Here is a 21,174-nt window from a genome sequence, read left to right as displayed (position 1 = left end):
CCAAAGCCGCTCCAAAGGAGCGCAGCGTGGTATGCGGCACCTTGGATGTGCCAGCAGATGGGATGGCCCCACCGCAAGAAAGGTGTGCGCGCTCCGCCGGCCTCAGCACACGCGCTGTCACGCATCAGGGCCAGGAGCAGCCATGTGAGGGCTGAGCCGCGGCCTGAACCCTGCTGTCACCACTGCCACCTCCAAGCCTGGGGACAGACCTCGCCCATGTCCTGCCCACACACCACGTGTCCACCAGCACCGCTGGCCCAGGGTGTGAGGGCCAGGGGACAAGGACCACCCCTCAGCAGAGCCCTCTTGTTCACACTGAGGCCAGAGGCAAACAACACAGAGCCCATTCCCAAGGCTCCTGGGACAGTTTGTGCCCAGAACAGTGTGCAGTGCTGGGGACTGAGCCCAGGGAGCTCCAAGCAACACCCAGCACTTCTTCAAGTTTATTTTGAGACAGGATCTAAACTGCCCAACTGCAATCCTCCTGCCTCAGCCCCCCACGTGCTGGGATGGCTGGTATGTCCCACCGCCCCTGGTCAGCCCTTCCTTTTGATTGTGTGTCTGGGCTCAGGACACCCAGTCTCTCTGAGCACAGCAGGGCAGGAAATCAGGAAAGGCAGGGAGGCAAGGAAAGGCTCAGAAGACCATGGGACCTTCGGAGCCCTCCGTGGGCCCCCAGAGAGAAGGACCTGGGCTCGGCTGGCACAATGGACACCTCTGGGCTTCCCGAGGGCCGGGCCAGGCCGGTTGGGCCAGGAGGGGTGTGTTGTGCCATGTGCAGCTGTGTGGTTGTCAGGCAGGTTTGGGGCTGTGGCTGGGCACCGGTGTGGCCCTGCAGGTGTTGTATGTGGCTCCTGTGTAGCGCTTCTCTCCTGCCCGGGGCTATGGTCTGCCCAGGGTCATGGAGCTCCAGGCGTGGCCCCGCATGGTCACCCTGTCTGTCCCACAGGGATCCCCCCGGCCAGTGGCACCGGGACCCTGCAGATCTATCTCATCGACATCAACGACAATGCCCCAGAGCTGCTGCCCAAGGAGGCACAGGTCTGCGAGAAGCCAGGCCTGAACGCCATCAACATCACCGCGGCCGACGCCGATGTGGACCCCAACATCGGCCCCTACGTCTTCGAGCTGCCCTTCATCCCGGCCACCGTGCGAAAGAACTGGACCATCACACGCCTGAATGGTGAGCACAGCCACAGGCGGGGAGCGCCAAGGCACGGGGTGCAGCCCCAACAGCACAGGGCAGGCGGGGAGGGTCCTAGAGGAAGACGTCCAGCCCGGACCCTGCCCAACAGACTGCAGGGCAACTCCCGGGCCGCTCCTTTCACCAGCGCACACCACGAGCGCCCTGCTCACTTCCTGCTCCAGGGCCGCCTGTCCGCTTCCTTACACGCTGCCCTGGACACGGAATCTGGCCTAAAAGGCACCAGAACTCTTCCGAGTGGACGGCGCTGTGAGCTCTGTGCAGTGGTTTTGCCAGTTTCTCTTTGGAGTGGTTTTTCCCTAAATGATTTGATAAAACTGTTATTCAGTAAATTTTCTTTACCCTTCATGTTGGAATTTGCCTTTTACTTGCACTGCCTATGTCTTTAATGGAGTAGCGCGCACGTGTGCGTGTGTGTGTGTGTGTGTGACCAGGCAGTTCCAGTTTTTGTGCATGGGACCTGTGCCCCTCTGGAAGTCCTGCCCAGAAGGAGGGCTGCCCACCTGCTGCCTATCTGCTGCAGGTTTGCTGTTGCTGTCTCTGCTCCAGGTGACTATGCCCAGCTGAGCTTGCGCATCCTGTACCTGGAGGCCGGGATGTACGAGGTCCCCATCATCGTCACAGACTCTGGAAACCCTCCCCTGTCCCACACGTCTGTCATCAAGGTCAAGGTGTGCCCGTGTGACGAGAACGGCGACTGCACCACCATTGGCGCGGTGGCCGCGGCCGGCCTGGGCACAGGCGCCATCGTGGCCATCCTTATCTGCATCGTTATCCTGCTGAGTGAGTGCGGCCAGCATGGGGCCTCGGGGCGTGAGGGCCAGGCAGGGCCCAGGTCCCACCTCAGCGTGTGGCTCGGCCTCATCCCCTGCCAGAAACCTCTCAGAAGCCCCACTGAGCCAGTCCGCATGGGCTGCTTTTCCTGCCAAGCCCATGGGGGCTGAGGGATCCAGGAAGTTGAGGTGTCTCTTGTGGCCTGGCCCCTTTCCCTCTCCCTATTCTACCTCCCAAGAGCCCCTGTACCCCAAATCTGGTTCCCTGAGGGCCTCAAATGCCTGCAGGAGGCCCTCCAGTGGGTGCTGGGGGAAGGACACCCACCTGTCAACATCTCTAAGCTTCAGGGCTCTCTCTGATTGGGCTGGCTCAGGTCACATGCCCACCTGGAAACCAGTCACCAGCCAGGGAATGGGCTGTGCCCATTGGCCAATCCAAGGCACGTATTCCAGTGCTTTCTTGTGCCTCCCTAAACTCAACAAGGGGGCATGGGAGGCGGGAAGAGGCACACCTTGGGGATTCATTTAACTGAAAGTTGAAAATACTTAGAAAAATATCAGTGCCTGTGCTGAGCACATAGATTTCTCCTTATATTCCCTGAGCAACATGGTATAACAACTGTCTACCTAAGGTGTATATTATATCAGTTATGGAAGTCATTTAGCAGCAGCTGGGAGGGGACTGTGCACATAGGTTCTATACAAGTGTGACACAAGGCACTGGAGCACACACAGATCCTGGTATCGCCAAGGGCAGGGACAGCCAGTGCCCTAGGACGCCACTGCCGGTAAAGGGCTAGGACCTGGTTCTGGTGCCGAGCAGGGAGTGGGCCAGAGGGCTGGAGCCAGTCCAGCCTGCCCCGGAAACCGCACGCACTCACACAGGCACACAGTGTGGGCACACGCACTGTGCCCATGTAGAGATGGGTGCACTTCCTCATGCACACGTGAGCACGTATGCGGACACGTGTGTGCCTGCCATTCAGAGCTGCACAGACGACCCTGTATACGTGGGCACGCACGGCACACACGCATCCAGCTAGGTACACGTGTGTGCACAGATGTGTCCCCCACACCCGGCTGTGCACACACAGCTCACAGGGCGGCCCTCCCCGCAGCCATGGTCCTGCTGTTCGTCGTGTGGATGAAGCGGCGGGAGAAGGAGCGGCACAACAAGCAGCTGCTCATCGACCCCGAGGATGACGTGCGGGACAACATCCTCAAGTACGACGAGGAAGGCGGCGGCGAGGAGGACCAGGTGGGACGGCAGCGGCCTCGGGAGGGCCGCGCTGGGTTCCCAGAGGCTTTTGGTCCCTTTCCTCCACGTGGAGGTGTCTGTGCTCCTTGCAGTGTGCAGAGCCAGGTGGGGGCTGCGTCCCCCCAGGAAGCCACCCTCCCCATCCTCTCCCTCGGGCAGGACCCAGGTCAGTGCTGCCCAACACTCCTGGGGGAAGGGCATCTGGGCAAGGCTCCGGGGCTGCCCGGCAGAGGAGGGCACATAGACCCCACACATGCCCAGAGGACTGGCAGGCCTTGGGCGAACGGAAAGGAGACTGGGCCTGTGGGAGGGCGGTCAAAGACGGGAGACGTGCTCGGAGACCAGACTGTGGCCCAGGACCTCAGTGCAGGACAGAACCAGACGAGGTGGGTGGGGGACTCTGCCCTCTCTGAACACAACTGCTTCCGCCCCAGGACTACGACCTCAGCCAGCTGCAGCAGCCAGAAGCCATGGAGCACGTGCTGAGCAAGGCCCCCGGGGTGCGGCGGGTAGATGAGCGGCCCGTGGGCGCGGAGCCCCAATACCCCGTCAGGCCCGTGGTGCCCCACCCCGGTGACATCGGTGACTTCATCAACGAGGTGCGTTCCCATAAGTGGGGGGACCCAGGCCTGGGGTCCCCTCTAGAAATAAAGCCTACCAGAATGCCTGACAGCCAAGCAGAGCGAGGAGCAGGCAGGACCCCCCAGCACCTGCCCAGGGAGGACCGAGTCACCTCTGGGCACTCGGGGCTTCACAGGAACCCCACGCACCACAGCCATACAGCAGCAGGGAGGGCAGTGAGAGCCAGGGACGCTGACACTGGGGGCCCAACACACGCCTCTGACCTCCGCCCTGCGGACACACTGTGCACACTCACCGCGGAGCCAGGGACGCTCGGCCTGCACAAGTGCCCACTCCACCACCTCCATGTGGCCTTCCTCGGGGTACAGCAGAGGAGACGCTCTGCCCAGCAGCCTTCCCTTCCCGTCCATGGAGGCTGCCCACCTGGAGGACAGGGCGGGGCGCCATGGTTCCCCCATTTGTGAGGTGGTCAGTGGCGCCTGAACTTCAGCCTGCCGGGCTGGAACTGTGCAAGACACTGGGGTTGTAGACACTGGGGTGAGGGCTGAGACCATGCAGAAGATGTGTTCCAGCCACAGGCAGAAGTGCTGCAGGGCCTGCGCTGCTCACCACCTCTGTGGCCCAGCAAAGGGTTGAAGAGCCTGGGATTTTAAAGCCCCCACCTATAATTAAAAGCCACCCTAATTAGTTTGGGTTTTTGCAGCACTGGGGATTAAGCCCAGGGTCTTCACACTGAGTTCCATTCCCAGCTCTTTCATTAAATTATTTTTTGAGAGAGGGTCTCAGTAAGTCTCTGCATTGCCCAGACTGGGCTTGAACTTGGTGATCCTCCTGCCTCAGCCTCCCAGAGTCCTGGGGTCAGAGGAAGCCCCCTTTTAAATATCTCTTAGAAGAATCTGAAGACGCAAACTACTAACCCTTCAACCCTGAAAGATGAGAAGGGCAGCCCTCCCAGAGCAGGGAGGGGCACTCAAGAATACATTCTAGGAAAGAGCCTTAAGTCTGCACGAGGGGCCTGGAAAGTGGATATACAGAGACAAAACCGTATTTGGAGGAGCTAGGCGAAATCAACCCAAGGAAAAATGTTTCCTGGAGAAAGAAAGACAGCAGTTACTGCGGTGGGGGAGAGATGGCCCATGGTGGCCAGAGATGGCAGGTGTGTGCAGCTCAGCCCTGGAACAACCCAAGCCTCAACCTCTGAGCTGTGGATCTTGCGTCCTAACTGTGACCATGGCCATCTTGTCCCTCTCTTTGGCCTGAGAGGCTGTGAGAAGTCTCTTTCGGTAAAAGGATTCAAATGTAAGTGAAATTCCTATTGGCTGCACCCTTCCCTCCCAGGCTCCTTGTAGAATATGAGAAGCGTCCCAAAGCCTGGCCAGGCTTCCTCCTCCCAGGGCTCCTTACTGGGGCAGCAGCAGGGGGACACTCACCGCAGAGCCAGGGACGCTCGGCCTGCACAAGTGCCCACCCCACCACCTCCATGTGGCCAGCTCAGCACGCGACTGCTGGTGCCTGGGGACAGCTCCTACCTCCCACAGTGACTCTCGCACCTAGTCACCTGATAAGCTGGCAGCAGGTAGCCACTGTCATCAGCCCACTGGAGTTGACTGAACCCAGGGCCTTTGCACAGAGCTCGATTTCCAGCCCCACCTCTTTGAGATAGGGTTTCACTAAGTTACTAGATTGTCCAGGTTGGGCTTGAATTTGCAACCCTCCTGCCTCAGCCTCCCAGAGTGGTAGGATTACAAGTGTGCACTGCCATGCACACCTAGCTTAAATCAATTTCTGGTCTTAATGTGGATCTCCCTGAAAGTCAACTCAAGGACATAGTTTGAGGGCAAGTTGTTCACCAGGGCTGATCCAGCCAGAGCCAACTGTGGGCACCGGGGACTCCTTCCCCCTGTGGCTGTAGAACAGAGCAGCCTTGCCAGGGCAGGGGAATGGGGTGTGTATCCTCAGTGCTCAAGGCAGCCTGGCCCCTGGCATGGGGCACTGTGAGGCAGGCTCCGAGGGCCCTGCTGCGTCGCAAGTTCTAGTCATGGCACATGACCCTTACACTGCCCTCCTGCATCCCTGTCACCAGAACATCCACCACACAGACTGCTAGGCAAGGCCCCACCCAGCCTGCCTGCCCTGGGAGTTTTTGGGCCATGACCCAACCTCTCCAGGTCCCACTCAGAACCAGGCTTCCGCTCAGCCCCAGAACGCACTGCAGGCAAATGCAGGATCCCCCCAGCCTGCAAGCGAGGCCCCGGGACCCCTCCTCTTCCTGACTCCGTCTTTCTGATCCCCAGGGGCTGCGAGCCGCTGACAACGACCCCACAGCGCCCCCCTATGACTCCCTGCTGGTCTTTGACTATGAGGGGAGCGGCTCCACCGCCGGCTCAGTCAGCTCGCTGAACTCGTCCAGCTCCGGTGACCAAGACTACGACTACCTGAACGACTGGGGACCCCGGTTCAGGAAGCTGGCGGACATGTACGGGGGCGGCGAGGACGACTAGCTGGCCCCGTCTTTGGACTCAAACGAGAACAGCGCTCGGACAGGAGGATCAGGACTCTGCAGGGGCAGCCGGTCCTCCTGACCCTGCCTGTGGACCCGCAGATGGACACACAGACGGACAGACAGACTGACAGACGGGGACGGGCGGTTCTGGTGTCGGGAGGCCCCTCCCCGCCATCCCCATGTGGAGCTGTCTAGCACGAACACCTGCCTGCTGCCACTGCAGTGGCCGCCTACCCCGAAGGGAGAGCCAGAGGCACTGCCCAACTTGAATTTCCTAGGACAAACGCACTGTTAAAAAACAAAAGTGCCTTTTGGTACACGTGTCAGAGCCCCCAAACTCAGGAGTGACTGAAGCAGCAGACAGCCCAAGCCCCTCCGCCCCCGACCGCTGGCCCGAGCCCCATGGGTCCTCTTCAGACGCATCGAGCGAGGGCTGGGGAAGGAGTCCTTCTGAGCTGTGGTTTGGTTTTATACTAAGAGAAAAAAATGAACCACTCATTTAAAGTAAGAGTTTGAGGTTCAAATCCCAACAGCCTTTGCAGAGTGTCCAGGGCCCCTTCAGGCTCAAGGCCAGCAGGCCAGGACCAGCGACCAAAGCCAAGGCTGTGTGGATCTGCACCCCCACTCCCAGATGCTGTAAATAGCTCAGACTGGGGCTCCCCTCTGCCCTTGGCCACCCGGTTTCCCCCGTCCACCAGACCAGCTGTCACCCCGGTGCCACAGAGCTTCCCCTGGCCTTTGGTCCAGGAGTGTATTGTTCAAGAAGCCAGTGTCACACAAAGCCCTGGCACAAGGCCTCCACCCCAGGGACAGGACGCCACCGAAGGCAGTGAGCACCGGCAGCCCCCAGCTCACCCAGGCCCCTCCCTCCCAGTGACACAGCAGGCTCGGTAGCAGCGTGGCCCTGAGCAGACTCGGGCAGCCCCCTCTCTTCTCCCGGCCTGGCTGACCTGAGCTCCTGACACTTGGAACTGCCGTGGACAACGAAGACCCGCTCCGAGGGGCCATTGAGAGATCTCTTACTGTGGCTACCTGGTCACGGACGCCTCTGGCCTGCATACGCCAGAAACTGCTCACCTCTCTCCTTTGGACCCACACCAACACTGCTTTGCTGTTGTCCCTGCAGAGCTGCCACAACTCTTACTGAGGCTCAGGCCCGACGAGATGGAGTCATCCGTTCTGCAGCACACAGACCCTGGACGGAAAACAGGCCCGGAGCATCTGTGCCCAGGGCTGCTCTGCACTTGGACAACTTTGTCTCACCCTGGGCAGTGAGGTCGTGGCCCCTGGCACCTCATGGGGGCCAGGGTGCCCTCCCTCCCAGAGGCCCCAACCCACAGCTGCTGCAGGGGTGGGAAGGCCACAGTTCCAGGGGCAGCATGTCCCTACTGGGGGCCTCGGACCCACTGAGGAGCCTGTTGCTAAGGATGGTCCCCTTTTCTACACAGCTTTGGCCTAGACACCCCAGAGTGGACTCGTGGGTTTGTCCCATTGGACGTCAGGGTTCCCCTAACCAAACACATCCCCGCCTCTGTCCTCCCCGGCACGGGTGGGATACAAGCTGGGCTCTGTCCACACTGACCCCTGCCACAGGCGCGGGGCTCCCTGCAGCCAGCCAGGCCAGACAGCTCCTAGGCCAAGAGGGTCCCCAGTCCTAAGCTGTGCTATGCAAATCGTGCAGGTCTGGCAGCCAGTAAGATGGTCCTGAGTGTCTGGGGGCATGGTCATTGGAGGGCCTGCTGTGCCAGGGCTGGGGGGATGGGAGCTGGGATTTTCTGTTTTTGTGTTTTGGACAGTTCACCCTTCCCGAAGTTCTGAGCCCAAGGAGTGTGCATGGATTGTTTGAAGTGTGTATGGTTAGGAGCCAAGGCAGCCATGAGCTGCTCTCTGAAATCCCAGGGCCTCCTTGGGCTCCCGGGAAAGCCACGTGCTGCGTGCTCCGGCCTCCTGGCTCCTCACTGCCAGACCCCTTCCACCTCCCCTAAATCTCCAAGGCCAAGGTTGCAGCACCCATGGGAGGTCACCCAGGGGGGCTTCTTCCCTAACAGCAGACGGTTTCGCCCTTTCACCCCACACTACAGTTGGCCCCGGGCCAGAGAAAGATGGGGTCCCCATACCCACCCAGATCCATCTCGGAACTCCTCTCCGAGGCCAACAAGTTAGCATTAGCCAAGCGTACGACCAGTGTCAAAGTTTCTTCCGTAGCTCATAGATACGACATGTCTGTAGTCAGGGCCCGTCAGCTGGTGGAGTGCAAGGCAGGGCTTGGCTCCTCTGGAGGCTTTTCCTTCTGCTAGCCCGGGAAATCCTGCATTGCAAGGCAACGTGTCCAGGACACGCTGGCCTCGGTCAGCCCAGTGTGCCCCACGCCTGGCCAGCGGGCTTTCTCTCTTGTGTATTTCAGCACATCCAAAATGCTAGGCCTCCCGCCACCAAAGTGTCAGTGTGAAGGCCAATCATCAGGCCCTCAGAGGTGCCTCAGTTTCCCCTGTGTGAGTCCATGGTCCGTTGAGATGACAACTCTGTTTTCTCCGAGGTAAAAGTCAGAGGAGGGGGAGTCTCAATTTCCATCAAAACTAAAAGAAATACCACCAAAAGAGCAAAAGAAACCCCCTGCACAGAGCACAGCGTACACAGAACAAACAGGCCCTGCTCCAAGCAGGGAGCACCTTTGTGTACACCTGGAACGCATATGACTTTTCCTTGCTCTTCTCTTCATTCTGCTTTCTTTTGCATGTTTCTTTTTGGAAATGGACAAATGTGTAGCAGCCCGCATGACTGTGGTTGTCCTGGGAAAGACCCGGAGAATGATGTGTGCACACTGAAACTCTGAGCATTGTGCGCTTCGACAAATGTTCCCACTTCTTTTGTAACCGTCAACAGCACAACTATTTTGTATTGTTGTTTGTATCATTTTGTACCGAAAAAAAAAAAAGAAAAAAAAAGGGAGAGAGTTGATGTTTTCGATGTGTTTTTAGTGCCAGGCGGTCTTGGTTCCAAATGGAATAGCGGCTCTGCAGAATTGTCGTGCGCTGGAGCGGGGTCAGGCATTCGCACGCTGCTCCAAAGGATGAATAAAGTCCTCTTGAAGTAGCTGGCCTTGGCGTGGCTTGTTTCTTCCCTGCATCCCAGGAGCCATGGGGTTCAGGGCGAGCCGCTTAACGGTCAGAGAGATGGTGTCCCTACCAGGCCCATTCACACAGCAAAGGCTTCAGCAGGCAGGCAGGCAGGCTTCTCGAGCTCCACCTTAGCTTCTCTACCATCAGCGATGGAGAACTGGCCAAGGAATCTGTTTGATTTCATTAGGAGGGGATTAACCCAGGGGCTCCGCATGCTCGGCAAGCACTCCTGTCACAACACCCCAGCCAGTTCCTTACTTTTTCAGACGACCTCCCCAGGCCAGTGATTCTCCTGCTTCAGCCTCCTTAGTAGCCGGGATCATAAGTGCACATCACCATTCCCAACTAGCAAATACTTCTTGGGAACCTGATATGCTATGTCCCAAAACTGTCCTGGGCTCTGGGAAAACACATGAACAAAACCGGGCCCACTTCTATTTTTGAGGCCCCCATTCCATATTATAAATACTGCCAAGTTCTTAGAAATTAATAATCCAGCTAACAAAATGTCTTCTCTCTTGTACTGTGCTCAGCATGCACCTTTATCAACACCTTGGAAAACCTGGTTCAAATTCAGAATTCCCGGACTCCTGGGAGCTGTATGTAGCAGCCAAGAGTGAGTCAGGAGACCTGGACCCACAGCCCACCCCATCTCTGTCCCACTTTGCAAAGGACACAAGTCCCAGCCCATGGTCCCAGAGTCACCCCCACCACCCCCAATAACATCCCTTGGGCCTCACAGAAACCACCTGCAGGAGAGGCCCGTGAGGCCAGAAGAGCAGTAGGGTCCGGCGCCTGACAGCAGTCCAAGGAGGAACCCAGACCCTGGCACTGTGGGCTCCTCCCACACCTAGGACCATGGTCAACCGGAGCTCAAGGCCAGGCACGCGGCACACGCACACACACACACACACACACACACACACACGCACACCAATGGGCCTCCGGCCACTGACATCCTTTGAAGTGAAGTCTCTCACCACAGCGGACAGCAGCAGGTAAAACCACCAAAGCTCAGATCCCAGCCCCATGCAGGCCCAAAGCTCTACCATCTCCTCACCTCTGGCTCCCCAGCCCTACCCCTGGGGTTGTCTCTGTGCCTGCACTGTGGGTCCTGGGGGCTCTTCCCAGCTGACTCACCTAACTGCTTTGCCCCAGGAAAAGGACACGGCAGGGCCTGCATCCCCAGGATGGGCCTCCTGGGCTCCCTGGCAGGGCTCTGCCAACACTGAGCTTGAGGCCCTCTGTGCTGGGGGCAGAGGGGTCTGGGCACTACATCCGCTCCCAGTACCGCTCAGTGAGCCCCGTGTTAGTGCAGGCCTGAGCAGTGCCACAGTCCCCACTTACTGGGATTCATATGGCTGACGTGTCCTGGCCCTCACTGGCATGTGGTCTCCCATGCCCTGGGTTCCTGCCTCTCTGAGCTGTCTCCATGGGCCCCAGGGTTCAGAGGTCCAGACCCTGTCTTTTCTCTAAGGAGGTGCCAGCTCAAGAGCCTTCCCTCGTACGATGCCCATGGCCAGGGCTTCCACACACACAGGCCATGGACACTTAGGCTTGTGCAAGGAGCCCAGGAAGGCCCCTGACAGGAAGAGGGACACACCTCCTCTCAGCTCCTCCGCTGGATCCCACAGATCAGCCATGGAGGGGCCCCGGAAGCCCAGAGAGCAGAGCTCACTTTCTAGGAGCAGGTTGCCTCCCAGGGGCAAAGTCAGCAGGAAGACCTAGAGCAGTGGGCAGACAGACAGGCGACACCCACAGAGCTCAAGCCTCAGACTGATCAAAGCCTCGGCTCCACCCTTGTGAACTGGATGAGGCCTCATTAATAAGCTTCTTCCATTGTTACCAGGAGAGGAGATGGCCACTGTGGAGATGCAGCAGCCAGGCACTGTGCTGGAAGTCATGCTGCTGCTTGGTGACTGTGTGACCTGAGCCCTAAACTGGTACCACTACCTGCAGCTGTACCCTTCCTTGGAAAATGGGCCAGTCCAGCACCCCCTAAGACAGAGGGCTTGGGTCTGGGCACCTGGTCTTCATACCATCTCTCTCCTTCACTCACTCCCCACCTCTGGGCAGAGCCAGTTCTCCTTGCTGCCTCCCCCTTTTTCTGGGCCCAGATTGGCACATACAATGACCTGTGTAACAAAGTTACTCACACAGTTAATTATGGGTGCAGGTGATAATTGCAGGCACAATTAGGCACTTGCTAATTTTGAGGGTAACGAGCAGCTAATTGCATTCACAATTAGGCAACTTCTGTAGCCAGGACAGGCAGCGTTGGCGGGGGGCGTCCTGCAATCAGCCTCCTGGGTGAGGTCCTGGGAGAGGCCATCGGGTACAGACTGGCTCACCCAGGCAGGTGCAGGAGACCTGGCCCAGCCTCTGGGACCCTGCAGCCCTGCCTGATTCAGAAGCGCATGGCTCTGTGGGCCTCAGGCGCTGTCCAGGGTGCTGCCCTGAGCTGCAGCGCCCAACACAGGGAGCGCTCAGACGGCAGGTGGGCCGGTGGCCCCCTGCTGCGGGGCCCAGAGTGCATGGGAACTCTGCAGAAAAGCTGCGGAAAGCCCACATGAGCAAAACCTCTGCTCTGTAATTGGAATCTGTCAAGCTGATAAGCGGCAGATCAGTCCCACGGGCCATGGCTCCCCCTGCTCCTGTGGCTCAGATTAGCCAGGGCCTCTTAGTTGCACCCTCAGTTCCATGTGTGTCTCACGGCAGCATACCCACGGGTGTCCAGCCCAGACACGCCCACTGCCCCCGGCTGTGCGACCCACGGCTCCCCAGCTTCCTCATTCTGACACCGTCACAGACCTCGGGGTTTTACACGAACACCTTTTCCTTCTCCTTGCACTTTCCAACCTTCCTCTCTTTTGTTTTTTCACAATATTGCTTTTTTAAAAAGCCCAAGTGATGAGTTACAGGAACTCGCTGCTGGTGCATAAAGAATGTGTCCCAAAGGCGTGGCGCCACATGCCTGTAGTCTCTGCTCTCTAGAATATGAGGCAGGCAGATGGCAAGTTCAAGCCCAGCCTAAGCAAGATCTTGTCTCAAAATAAAATATCTGGAAAGGGCTGGGATGTAGCTCAGGGTGAAGGTCCTAGGCTCAATCCTCAGTACCACAAGGGAAAAAGAGGTGCTCTCAACTTGGCAGCCGAATCAATGGCTGGTACTAACTGTTCTGGAAGCGGTGGGCAGGGTCCCACATCCCAGGCGCGGCCCTGCCTGCTTGGGTGGCACAGCCCAGGCAGCAGTGAATTCGTGGCCAGAGCCCAGCCATCCTGTTCCTCCCCTGCCCCTCTGGGCTGCAGACCTGCGGCAAGTCCCCTCAATCTCCAGGCCAAGACCCATGCAGGGAGAAGCTGGGAGGATGAAGGGGAACTGGGTGAAGGCAGGCGAGCACTTCAAGGGTTTGCAGGAAGCACACAGGGACCCAGAGGTCTCCCAGCTCCGTGGCCAGCCCTCTAGGGCACACACCCCCACCACTGAGCACACAGCCTAAGTGGTGTGCACCGCACACCGTGTATGTGCAGGGAAAGGAGTGCACACAGGGCACAGTGCACATGCGGTATGCAGGGTGCAAGGGAAGTACGGTGCATTGTGTGTGTGTGCACGTGTGCGTGTCCGTGCCTGTGAGCCCACTGACTGAGTGCCTTCCACAAGGTAACTGCTGGGCTGGCCCTGGGCCTTCCACCTCTGCCAGGAGGTCAGCAGATGCAAAACTGTAGCTCAGGAGAGGCTTCCTACCCACTACTTCCAGAAAAGCAACACGGCCTGGCCTGACTGGAAACAGCACTCAGTGGCTGGGTAGAGGCCAGCATGGTGTGGACAGAACTTCTGATCATGCCAGGCTAAATGGTTCCTCTCCACACCCACCCCATCACTCCCTCATCACAGCACCACCAGGCAGCCCCCTGGACCCCAGCCTTGTTTCTACAGCTGCACACCGCTACAGAAAGGTACCACATACAGCTGTGGCTGGCCCACCGCAGACTGTGACATGGCTGCCAGGGACACGTGCCCATCTGCAAGGCAGGGGCAGGCGTCCCCGAGGAGGATGCTTGTACAACCTTGTCCTCAGTCCCCTGGGGTGCAGAACAGGGACCAGACACCAAAGGCCTCCTTCTGCAAAGCCTGAGGACAAGGCCAGCTCTTTGTTTCCTATGTTATCACGGGTCAAGAGGAAGGAGCAGCAGCCTTCCGAGACCAAGCCAGATGTGTGGGAGTGATGACCAGAGCCGAGGGGCTCAGGAAGCTGTCCAGGAGGGTCAAAGGCCTTGACACAGCCTGCCCAGCCCCCCAACCCAAGACACCGATGACCTGCGGCAGTGTCCTGGGCTGCGAGATGAAGTACCGTGTGGGGTGGCTGGAGACCACAGACCGATTCTGAGTCCTTGGGCAGAGTCTGCAATCGGGAATCTGGTTGTTCCCAGATTGGGGATCTTAGAAATAAAGCTGCTATGAATGTTCAATTTAAAGGAGAAAAGGTTTACTCTGGCTCAGTTTCAGAGGTTTCAGTCCATGGCCCACTGGTGCCATGGTGCTCCTAAGGTGAACTCAGAGATGAGGCAGAAACACCGCGGTGGAGGGGTATGATGAGGGGAAATTGCTCACATCCTTGACAACCAGGTAGGAGGGGTAAGGGAAATACGGGAATGGGCTGGCAGGGCTCCTCCTCCTTCCCTTTTCCTTCTATCCAGTCCCCCAGCCTAATGGATGGTCCCATCCACATTCAAAGCAGGACTCCCTCCTCGGCACGCGTCCCACAGGTCATTGGCCTCTGGAAACACCCAGACACACCCAGAAGCGCTTCTCATCCACCAAGCTGTCCATCAGGATGAATAATCACGCACATCTTTTCCAATGCTTGGTCTGTTAAATTCAGTGGTTTTAACTTGCATTTCATTACTAACCAATGATACTGAGCATCTGTTCATGTGCTTACCATCTCTTTTAGTAACGTGGCTGTTAAAATCCACTGTCTCACTTAAATATTCATCTTTACATATGGCTACACAGTTGCCCTTTCTGGGGCAGTTCATTTCTTTGTACCTAATTGGTATAATTCTCCTTCAGCCTGAAGGGTTTGCTTTAAGACTAGTTAATACTTACAGCATTCTAGGGCTTTTCTGGACTGAGTCTCTAAATCTTTCCAAACAACTTCTGCAAGCCACTTCCAAAAGTTTCTCAACCACATGGTCAGGTAGTCCTAACACTCTTTGTACCAATTTTACAGAATCACCTTCCCATTCCTAGGGTACAATAACTGACACCCATAAAGGAGAAGAGGATTAATTTAGCTCCTGGTTCAGGGGATTCAGTCTATGGCTGGCTGGCTGGCTGGTTTCAAGGCAGAAAGATCACGACAGAAGTTCATGCCAGGCGAGTCTGCTCATGAACTAAGGTAAAATAAGAGCAAGACTACTGGTTATTCGAGAGATGCAGATGAAAACAACACTGAGATTCCACCTCACCCCACAAAGAATGGTTGCTATCAAGAAATCACACAATAACAAATGTTGGCGGGGTTGTGGGGAGAAAGGAACCCTTCTCCATTGTTGGTGGGAGTGCAGACTGGTGCAACGACTATGGAAATCAATATGGAGATACCTCAAAGAGCTGGGACCAGAGGTTCCATTTGACCCAGCCATAGCTCTGCTGGGTATCTTTCCAAAAGAATTAAAAGAATTATATCACAGTGACATATGTGCACCTATGTTTATAGCAGCACAGTTTGTAATAGCTAAAACATGGAACCAGCCCATTTGCCCATCTGTTGGAAACTGGATAAAGATGTGGTTTTTCTATAAAATAGAATACTACTCAGCCATAAAGAATGAAAAACTAGAGTCATTCATAGGAAAATGGATACATTTTGAGGATATACTCCTAAATGAAATAAATAAGTCACACGTGTAAATACCGAATAGTTTCTCTGTTGTGAAAAACTCTAATAGTACACAATATCTTAATGGGATAATTAACAATGTGAAATAGGAAGAAAGGGGCTAAAGGTGTAGGGAAAGTGGGAAAGGTAGGGGAAAGGGAATGAGGGAAAATAAAAAAGTATGAGAAAATGAAAAAAATGGAAATAAAGTGTTTGTAAATGGGGAGGGGGGGTGAAGGGAGGGCAGGGACAAAGGGAAAAAATGAGAACCAAGACCTGTCATGTAAAGGTATAAGATCCCAGTAATGAATGTAACTGTACTGTATACCTAGAATGTACCAATAAACTCAATAAAAAGGAAAAAAAAAAGAGCAAGACTAAGCAGGCTACACGGACGCAGGGCAAGAGTGCAGAGGGGACTGACAAGGGCCCATATACACAGTAGGCCCTTAACTTACAAATCCCATTTATTCCCCAGGGCTGACTGTACCTGAAGTTGGTCAACTGCTTTCAAAGTCTCTCTCCTGTATATTTTAGGCCACACTCTCTTCCAGGCAGACCTCAGCGTCCTCAGAGAGACACTGGCCCAGGATCTCTCGGTGAACCCCACCCAGGAAAGGGTGTTGCAGTGCTCCTTCCAGAGCTCTTTAAGGGTTAAACCTTATCTGAGACCACCTGGAAGCACAAGCGGCCGGCATTCGGGTCATAACTCAAGACTTTGTTTCTAAGTTAAAACTGAAATTCCAGGCATAACCCAAGGTGTTCGTATGTCAGGTCAGTCCTAACTCCAGGGTCCACTGCAGTACCCCAGGTAAGCTTCCATGACCTACCCAGGAGTGTGCTTTACTAACCTACTAGGCATTTCTTAACCCAATGAAGTTGCCCAGTCACAGTGAACGGCCACACCCTGTGTGGTATCCCAGACGATTCCTATGCTGTATCGGTAAATCCTCTACCCTCTCTCTCAGTCTCTAACCCTCCATCTCTCCGCATTAAAGACGACAGTTCTCATCTTGAGCAGTTTCGTCTAGACTCGTTTATGTATTATTTCTCTCTGCTCAGTCAGTTCTTCTCCACCTTCTCCAGTGTGAAATACATGTGACAGCTGTGCTGACCTGTTCGGTTACCACTTCTGTTACCTATCACGTCTCTAGGTCAGTGGTTTCCTCTTCTTTGTGGGCTTCTTTACATGCCTAGGAAACTTTCATTGGATGCCAGATATTGTGACTTTTACCCACCTGGGGTGCTGGATATTTTTGTATTCCTGTAAGTATTCTTCAGTTTAGCTGTGGGACAATTAAGTTACTTAAACAGTCTGATCTTTTGGGATCTTTCTTCTAAGCTTTCTTAGGTGTTTATTCTAGAAATCATCAGTTCCTCATCCTAAGGAAAAACTCTTCAGGACACTGTACTCAGAGCCCCGTGAATTAGGACGCTTGACTTCTGTGAGTTCTCGGGGCTGTTCCCGCTACTCCTCTTGAGCGGCCTCCTCTCCAGATGTCTTGGTGTATCACAAGCTGGTGGCTTAAAACCACAGGCCTTCTCTGTCTCATAGTTTTGGAGGTCAGAAGTCAAAGTCAAGGTCCAGGAAGGGCTGGGTCCCCTCTGGAGGCTATGGGGCAGGTCTGTCAAATGTCTTGCTCTCAGCTCTGGGCAGATTCTGGCATCCCTTGGCTTGCAGACCCACCTTTCTTTCTCCTCCTCCCCTCTGCCTCTCTTGCTCCTCTCCTCTTCTTACACAGACACTGGTACACCCTAGTCCGCTATGACTTCATCTTCGCAAGACCCTACTTCCAAATAAAGTCACAGATACTGGAAGCAAGAACTGAACCTATGTTTTTGGGTAGCACGATTCGAACCTAGGGCACTAGGCTGTCAGTCTCCTGCCAGGGCAGATCCCAGTGTGTCTGAGAAGTTTACACATAACCAAGGTAACATTTCAATTTAGAGCGGTCAATGGTGATTTAATGAAGGGCAATGGCTGTACCACTCTGTCTTCAAGAGAAGAGGTGTAGAGCTTGGTGTGATGGCACAAACCTACAATATCAGCACTGTAAGACCAAGGGAGGAGGAGCAAATGTTTGAGCCCAACCTGGGTGACTTAATGAGATCCTGCCTCCAAAACTTTAGAAACAGCTGAGGAATAACGCAGTGTGAAGGTCCTGGGCTCAATCGCCAGTGCTGGAGGCAGGTGGGGGACTTACTTCGCTCACAGTTTCAGAGGATGAAAAAGTCCAAGGTTGGACAGGCCTGTGGTAAAGGCTTCCCAGTGGGTATCAGGGCAGAAGTGAGTGCAGTGGGGGAGATCCAATGGCAAGCCGGGGGGCCAGAGAGCAGGGAGGGGTCTTTCACAACACCTCACTCTCAGAAGCAGCCAGGGGCACCCTCCCTGTGACCTCGTCATCTCCCATGGGCCCCACCTCTCAAAGTCCTATCACCTCGCAACAATGCCACATAAACGGCCAAGTTTTCAGCACACGAGCCACAGAGGGACACACACAAGTCACATCAAATGACAGCAATAGTGCAACATCCTATCCATTGAAAGAGCAAAGCTGGACCAGTGCTCATCCCATATACAGAAGCAAATTTCCAGGGAATTCAAAAAAGTGTGGGGGGGATCCAAATCTTGGAAAAAAGTAGAGGGACTTCCATGTGGAATCTAGAAGACTTTATCTAGGATGGTGCTCCCGAAGCCTTCCAGGGAAGACCAAACACAGCTGGCACAACACCAGATCCGTGAATGCAAAGTGCTGCCTTGTGGTGCTGGCCCGGATGTGCCACCAGGGACTGGGTTTATCCTCCTGCTTCAAACAACAAAAGACTAGGTAACAAAACGAGGCCAGCGTTTGACACATTGAACATCAGGTAGCCCGAGAGGTAGGAAACAAGGCCGAACCCAATGCCACCCAGCGGTCAGCCTGGATAGTGTCCAGGTCAGGCAAAGGAGGTAGTACAGCAGAAACGGGCTCCCTGGGAATGGGGAAGACAGTGCTGAGAGCTACGGAACCTAAAGCAGCTTGTTTGTGGGGCAGAGGATCAGGGAGGAGAGAGGGCCACAGAGAAAAACATCAGAGCTTTGCAGATGCCTGGAGGAACACGTCGGATGGGCAAGCATCTATCTGGGAGGGTTATGGGGAGGGAACACTTGGCATGGTGGGCAGCAAGGGAACGACTGCCACAGGACTGACTCTCACTTGGGAGTTCGTGGAAATGTCAGGCGCAGCGAATACTAACCACTGTTCTTTAACTGGATTGAATCCTAAGGCTCAACCTGACCCATTCCAGGCCCAGAGCCCTCACAAGCAGTTCACAGAGCTGCTGGACCCTGGAGAATGATCCAGAGGGACAGGAGGCTGCCTCTAGGCAGCAGACATTCAGACACACCAGGCCCAAAATGACCAGAAAGGGGACACTCCTGGGAAAGGAGCCACTCTGGCAGCAGAAACACATCAGTCCACGGCTTGGGCTACTAACAAACTGATCTGACACCTGCACAGACTCAGTGCTGCTCCCACTCATGAGAAGCCAAGAGGCTGCACCTCCTAGCAAGACACCCTCAGAGAGGGCTGGGGGCCAAGGTAGCCTCTGCCGGACTGCGCGCACCCAGGGCAGCACAAGTATGGGACAAACGTGCCACGCCGAGGAAAGCTCAGCGGGCTCTGGATTCCATGGAGAGGACCACAGCCGTATGCTGAGGCAGGGGTCGGAATGGTGAGGTGCTGAGCGACTCCCCGGGGACGGGAAGGAGGCTGCTGCTGTCATGCTCCTCAGCTCTGTGGCTGCAGTCCCAGCCAGGGCAGGGGAGCAAAGGAAAGACGTAACCAAGTTGGAAGAAAGAAGCAATGCTGTAGCTCCTCATAGATGGCACGGCCATGCATGCAGAAGCTCTCAAGAACAGACAGGCTACTAGTCAGCAGCGTTAACAAGGCCACAGGCACAAAGCCGATATACCCCAAACAAATCACGCCTCCTTCCGTGTACCAGCACAAATGCGACATCTTACACACACACCTGCTCTGGCCTACGTGTCCCCCAAACTTCATGTGTTGGAAACATCATCCCCACAGCCGTCTGTTAATAGTATGCGGAAGTGTGATCCCACGATGGACAGATACACAGGCGGATCCAGGGGTTAGGAAATGGCTCTGCTGTAAAAGTGAGCTGTCTGGTAAGGCCTCTGTCTGCCCTGTGCTGCCCTCCACCCTGCTATAACGCCAGAAGGCCTTCACCAGGTGCCAGGCACATGCCCGAGCCCTACTAGTGCACTTGAGCTAAACTCTGCTCTTTCTAAGCTTCTGTGTACTGCATTACCGCAACAGAAAATGGACCAAGACGATACCATCTATAACATACAACAGCATCCCAATACTTAGAAATAGTTAAGCAAAGCCATTGAAGCCCTACACCTGCCAATCTCAGGAAATTAATGAGTAAAATGTTTAAAAGACCTAACTAAGTGAGCATCATACCACGTTCTGGGTTTGTAATGCAATCAAAATCAGATCCGTAAATGAAACTGACAGATCCCAAAAACTTTCAGGACGCTGAGCACGTTCTGTCCCCCTCAAGGCAGGTGAGGACGGAGGGCCTGCAGACCTGCCGTGCTAGAACCACCCCGCCTGGCTCTCCTGTACTCGCTCCATGGCTCTCATAGACACTGCTGCAGCTCTGGGGAAGCCTCACGTCCTTCCTGCAGGCCTCCCAGTAGCTGCTTACCTATTCCACTCCGTGGACCTCTGTGTGCTCAGCAGAGTCTGCTCTCTGAGAAGTCACATCCCTCAGGCACCTCGGAACCAGGGCTGGGGTGGTGGCCCTGCCCGCTGTATCCAATTATCAACCAACCTCTGATCCCTGAGGCCAGCAACTTCCCGCCCCTCCCCCAGCTCCTCCGACTGCATACAGGTACTCAGGTGCAGGGCCATGCTGCCCAGCGGCCGTGCAGGTTTATGTCCTTCACTCCTCACCTGCGGGCTGGGCACCTGGCAGCCTCCACAGGTCAGCACAGGTTATTTCTACTGCTCAGGGCTCTGCACATAGGGACTGGGGCCAGGGGTCCTCTGGGTGCCCAGGTGGGTGCGCCCACTCTGTGGCCAGAGGCCTGACAGGTGAGCAGGGAGGCAGGTGGGGTCCCACCTGCACATACTGTCCCTACCCAACCACCTCCACAGGCCTCTGGAACTTTCCAGCACTGCCTGCAGCTCCCCTGGGTACTGAGAGCTCAGGGCAGCCATGATGCCCACACCAGGTGCTCCGGGCACTCCTTGCCCTCCTCAAAGCATGTGAGAGGCAGCTCTGAGACCACAGCCTCCACCTGCTGCTCCTCAGGCCCCATGTGGGGGTGCTGTCTGCCACCCTGAGCTGGGCAGCACTGCCACTGCCACTTCAGAAACTGAAGGTTCGGAAAATGAGGCTCAGAAAAAGGGCTGAGGCCTGGCTGGCCCAGGAGCCCAACAAGAGGAAGTCAGAGCAGAGACTTGAGGACCTCCAGGCATCAGGAGAGAGCAGCACTCCCACTGCCCCAGGTCTGACGCCCCTCCAGGGGCAGCTCCTCCCCCAAGGGGCCGCACTTCTTCTGAATCTTCCCCAGAGGAGGCAGCGGCGGAAGGGCAGTGACGGCCTTGGCAAGGTTCTCTTTCCAGGAAGAGGCTGCAGTGTCAGGAGCTTCCCTCCGTCACCCAACTCCTGGGAGCCAGTTCTGGGCCTGGGCTGAGCTAAGGGGATGAGTGAACTTCCTGTGGCTCTGCCCCCAACACAGGACTGAGCTTCAGGTACAGCTGGCTCGGGTGTCCCACAAATGCCATCGAGACTGTTCACAGCTCCCTGCTTCTGTACGGCCTCAGCCTCGGCC

At 55.9% G+C, this 21,174-nt stretch overlaps 1 protein-coding gene across 1 annotated transcript in view; it reads left to right on the top strand.

The window, feature by feature from the left end:
• The window catches only part of Cdh4 (cadherin 4), a 162,571-nt gene extending 153,160 nt beyond the window's left edge, over positions 1–9,411 (top strand). The window contains exons 11-15 of the mRNA XM_010637562.1: positions 950–1,183; positions 1,754–1,987; positions 3,096–3,235; positions 3,670–3,834; positions 6,112–9,411. Of these exons, the coding sequence (XP_010635864.1) occupies positions 950–1,183; positions 1,754–1,987; positions 3,096–3,235; positions 3,670–3,834; positions 6,112–6,318 (980 nt within the window). The 3' untranslated portion in view covers positions 6,319–9,411. The remainder of the gene's footprint in view (positions 1–949; positions 1,184–1,753; positions 1,988–3,095; positions 3,236–3,669; positions 3,835–6,111) is intronic.
• The last annotated feature ends 11,763 nt before the right edge of the window (positions 9,412–21,174 follow it).

This window comes from Fukomys damarensis, unplaced genomic scaffold, assembly GCF_012274545.1.
Source record: "Fukomys damarensis isolate Sample0158 unplaced genomic scaffold, DMR_v1.0_HiC HiC_scaffold_22, whole genome shotgun sequence".
In the NCBI taxonomy this organism is placed as follows: domain Eukaryota; kingdom Metazoa; phylum Chordata; class Mammalia; order Rodentia; family Bathyergidae; genus Fukomys; species Fukomys damarensis.
Note: the sequence above shows the minus strand (reverse complement) of the source record. Positions and strands in the feature narration are given on the sequence as shown.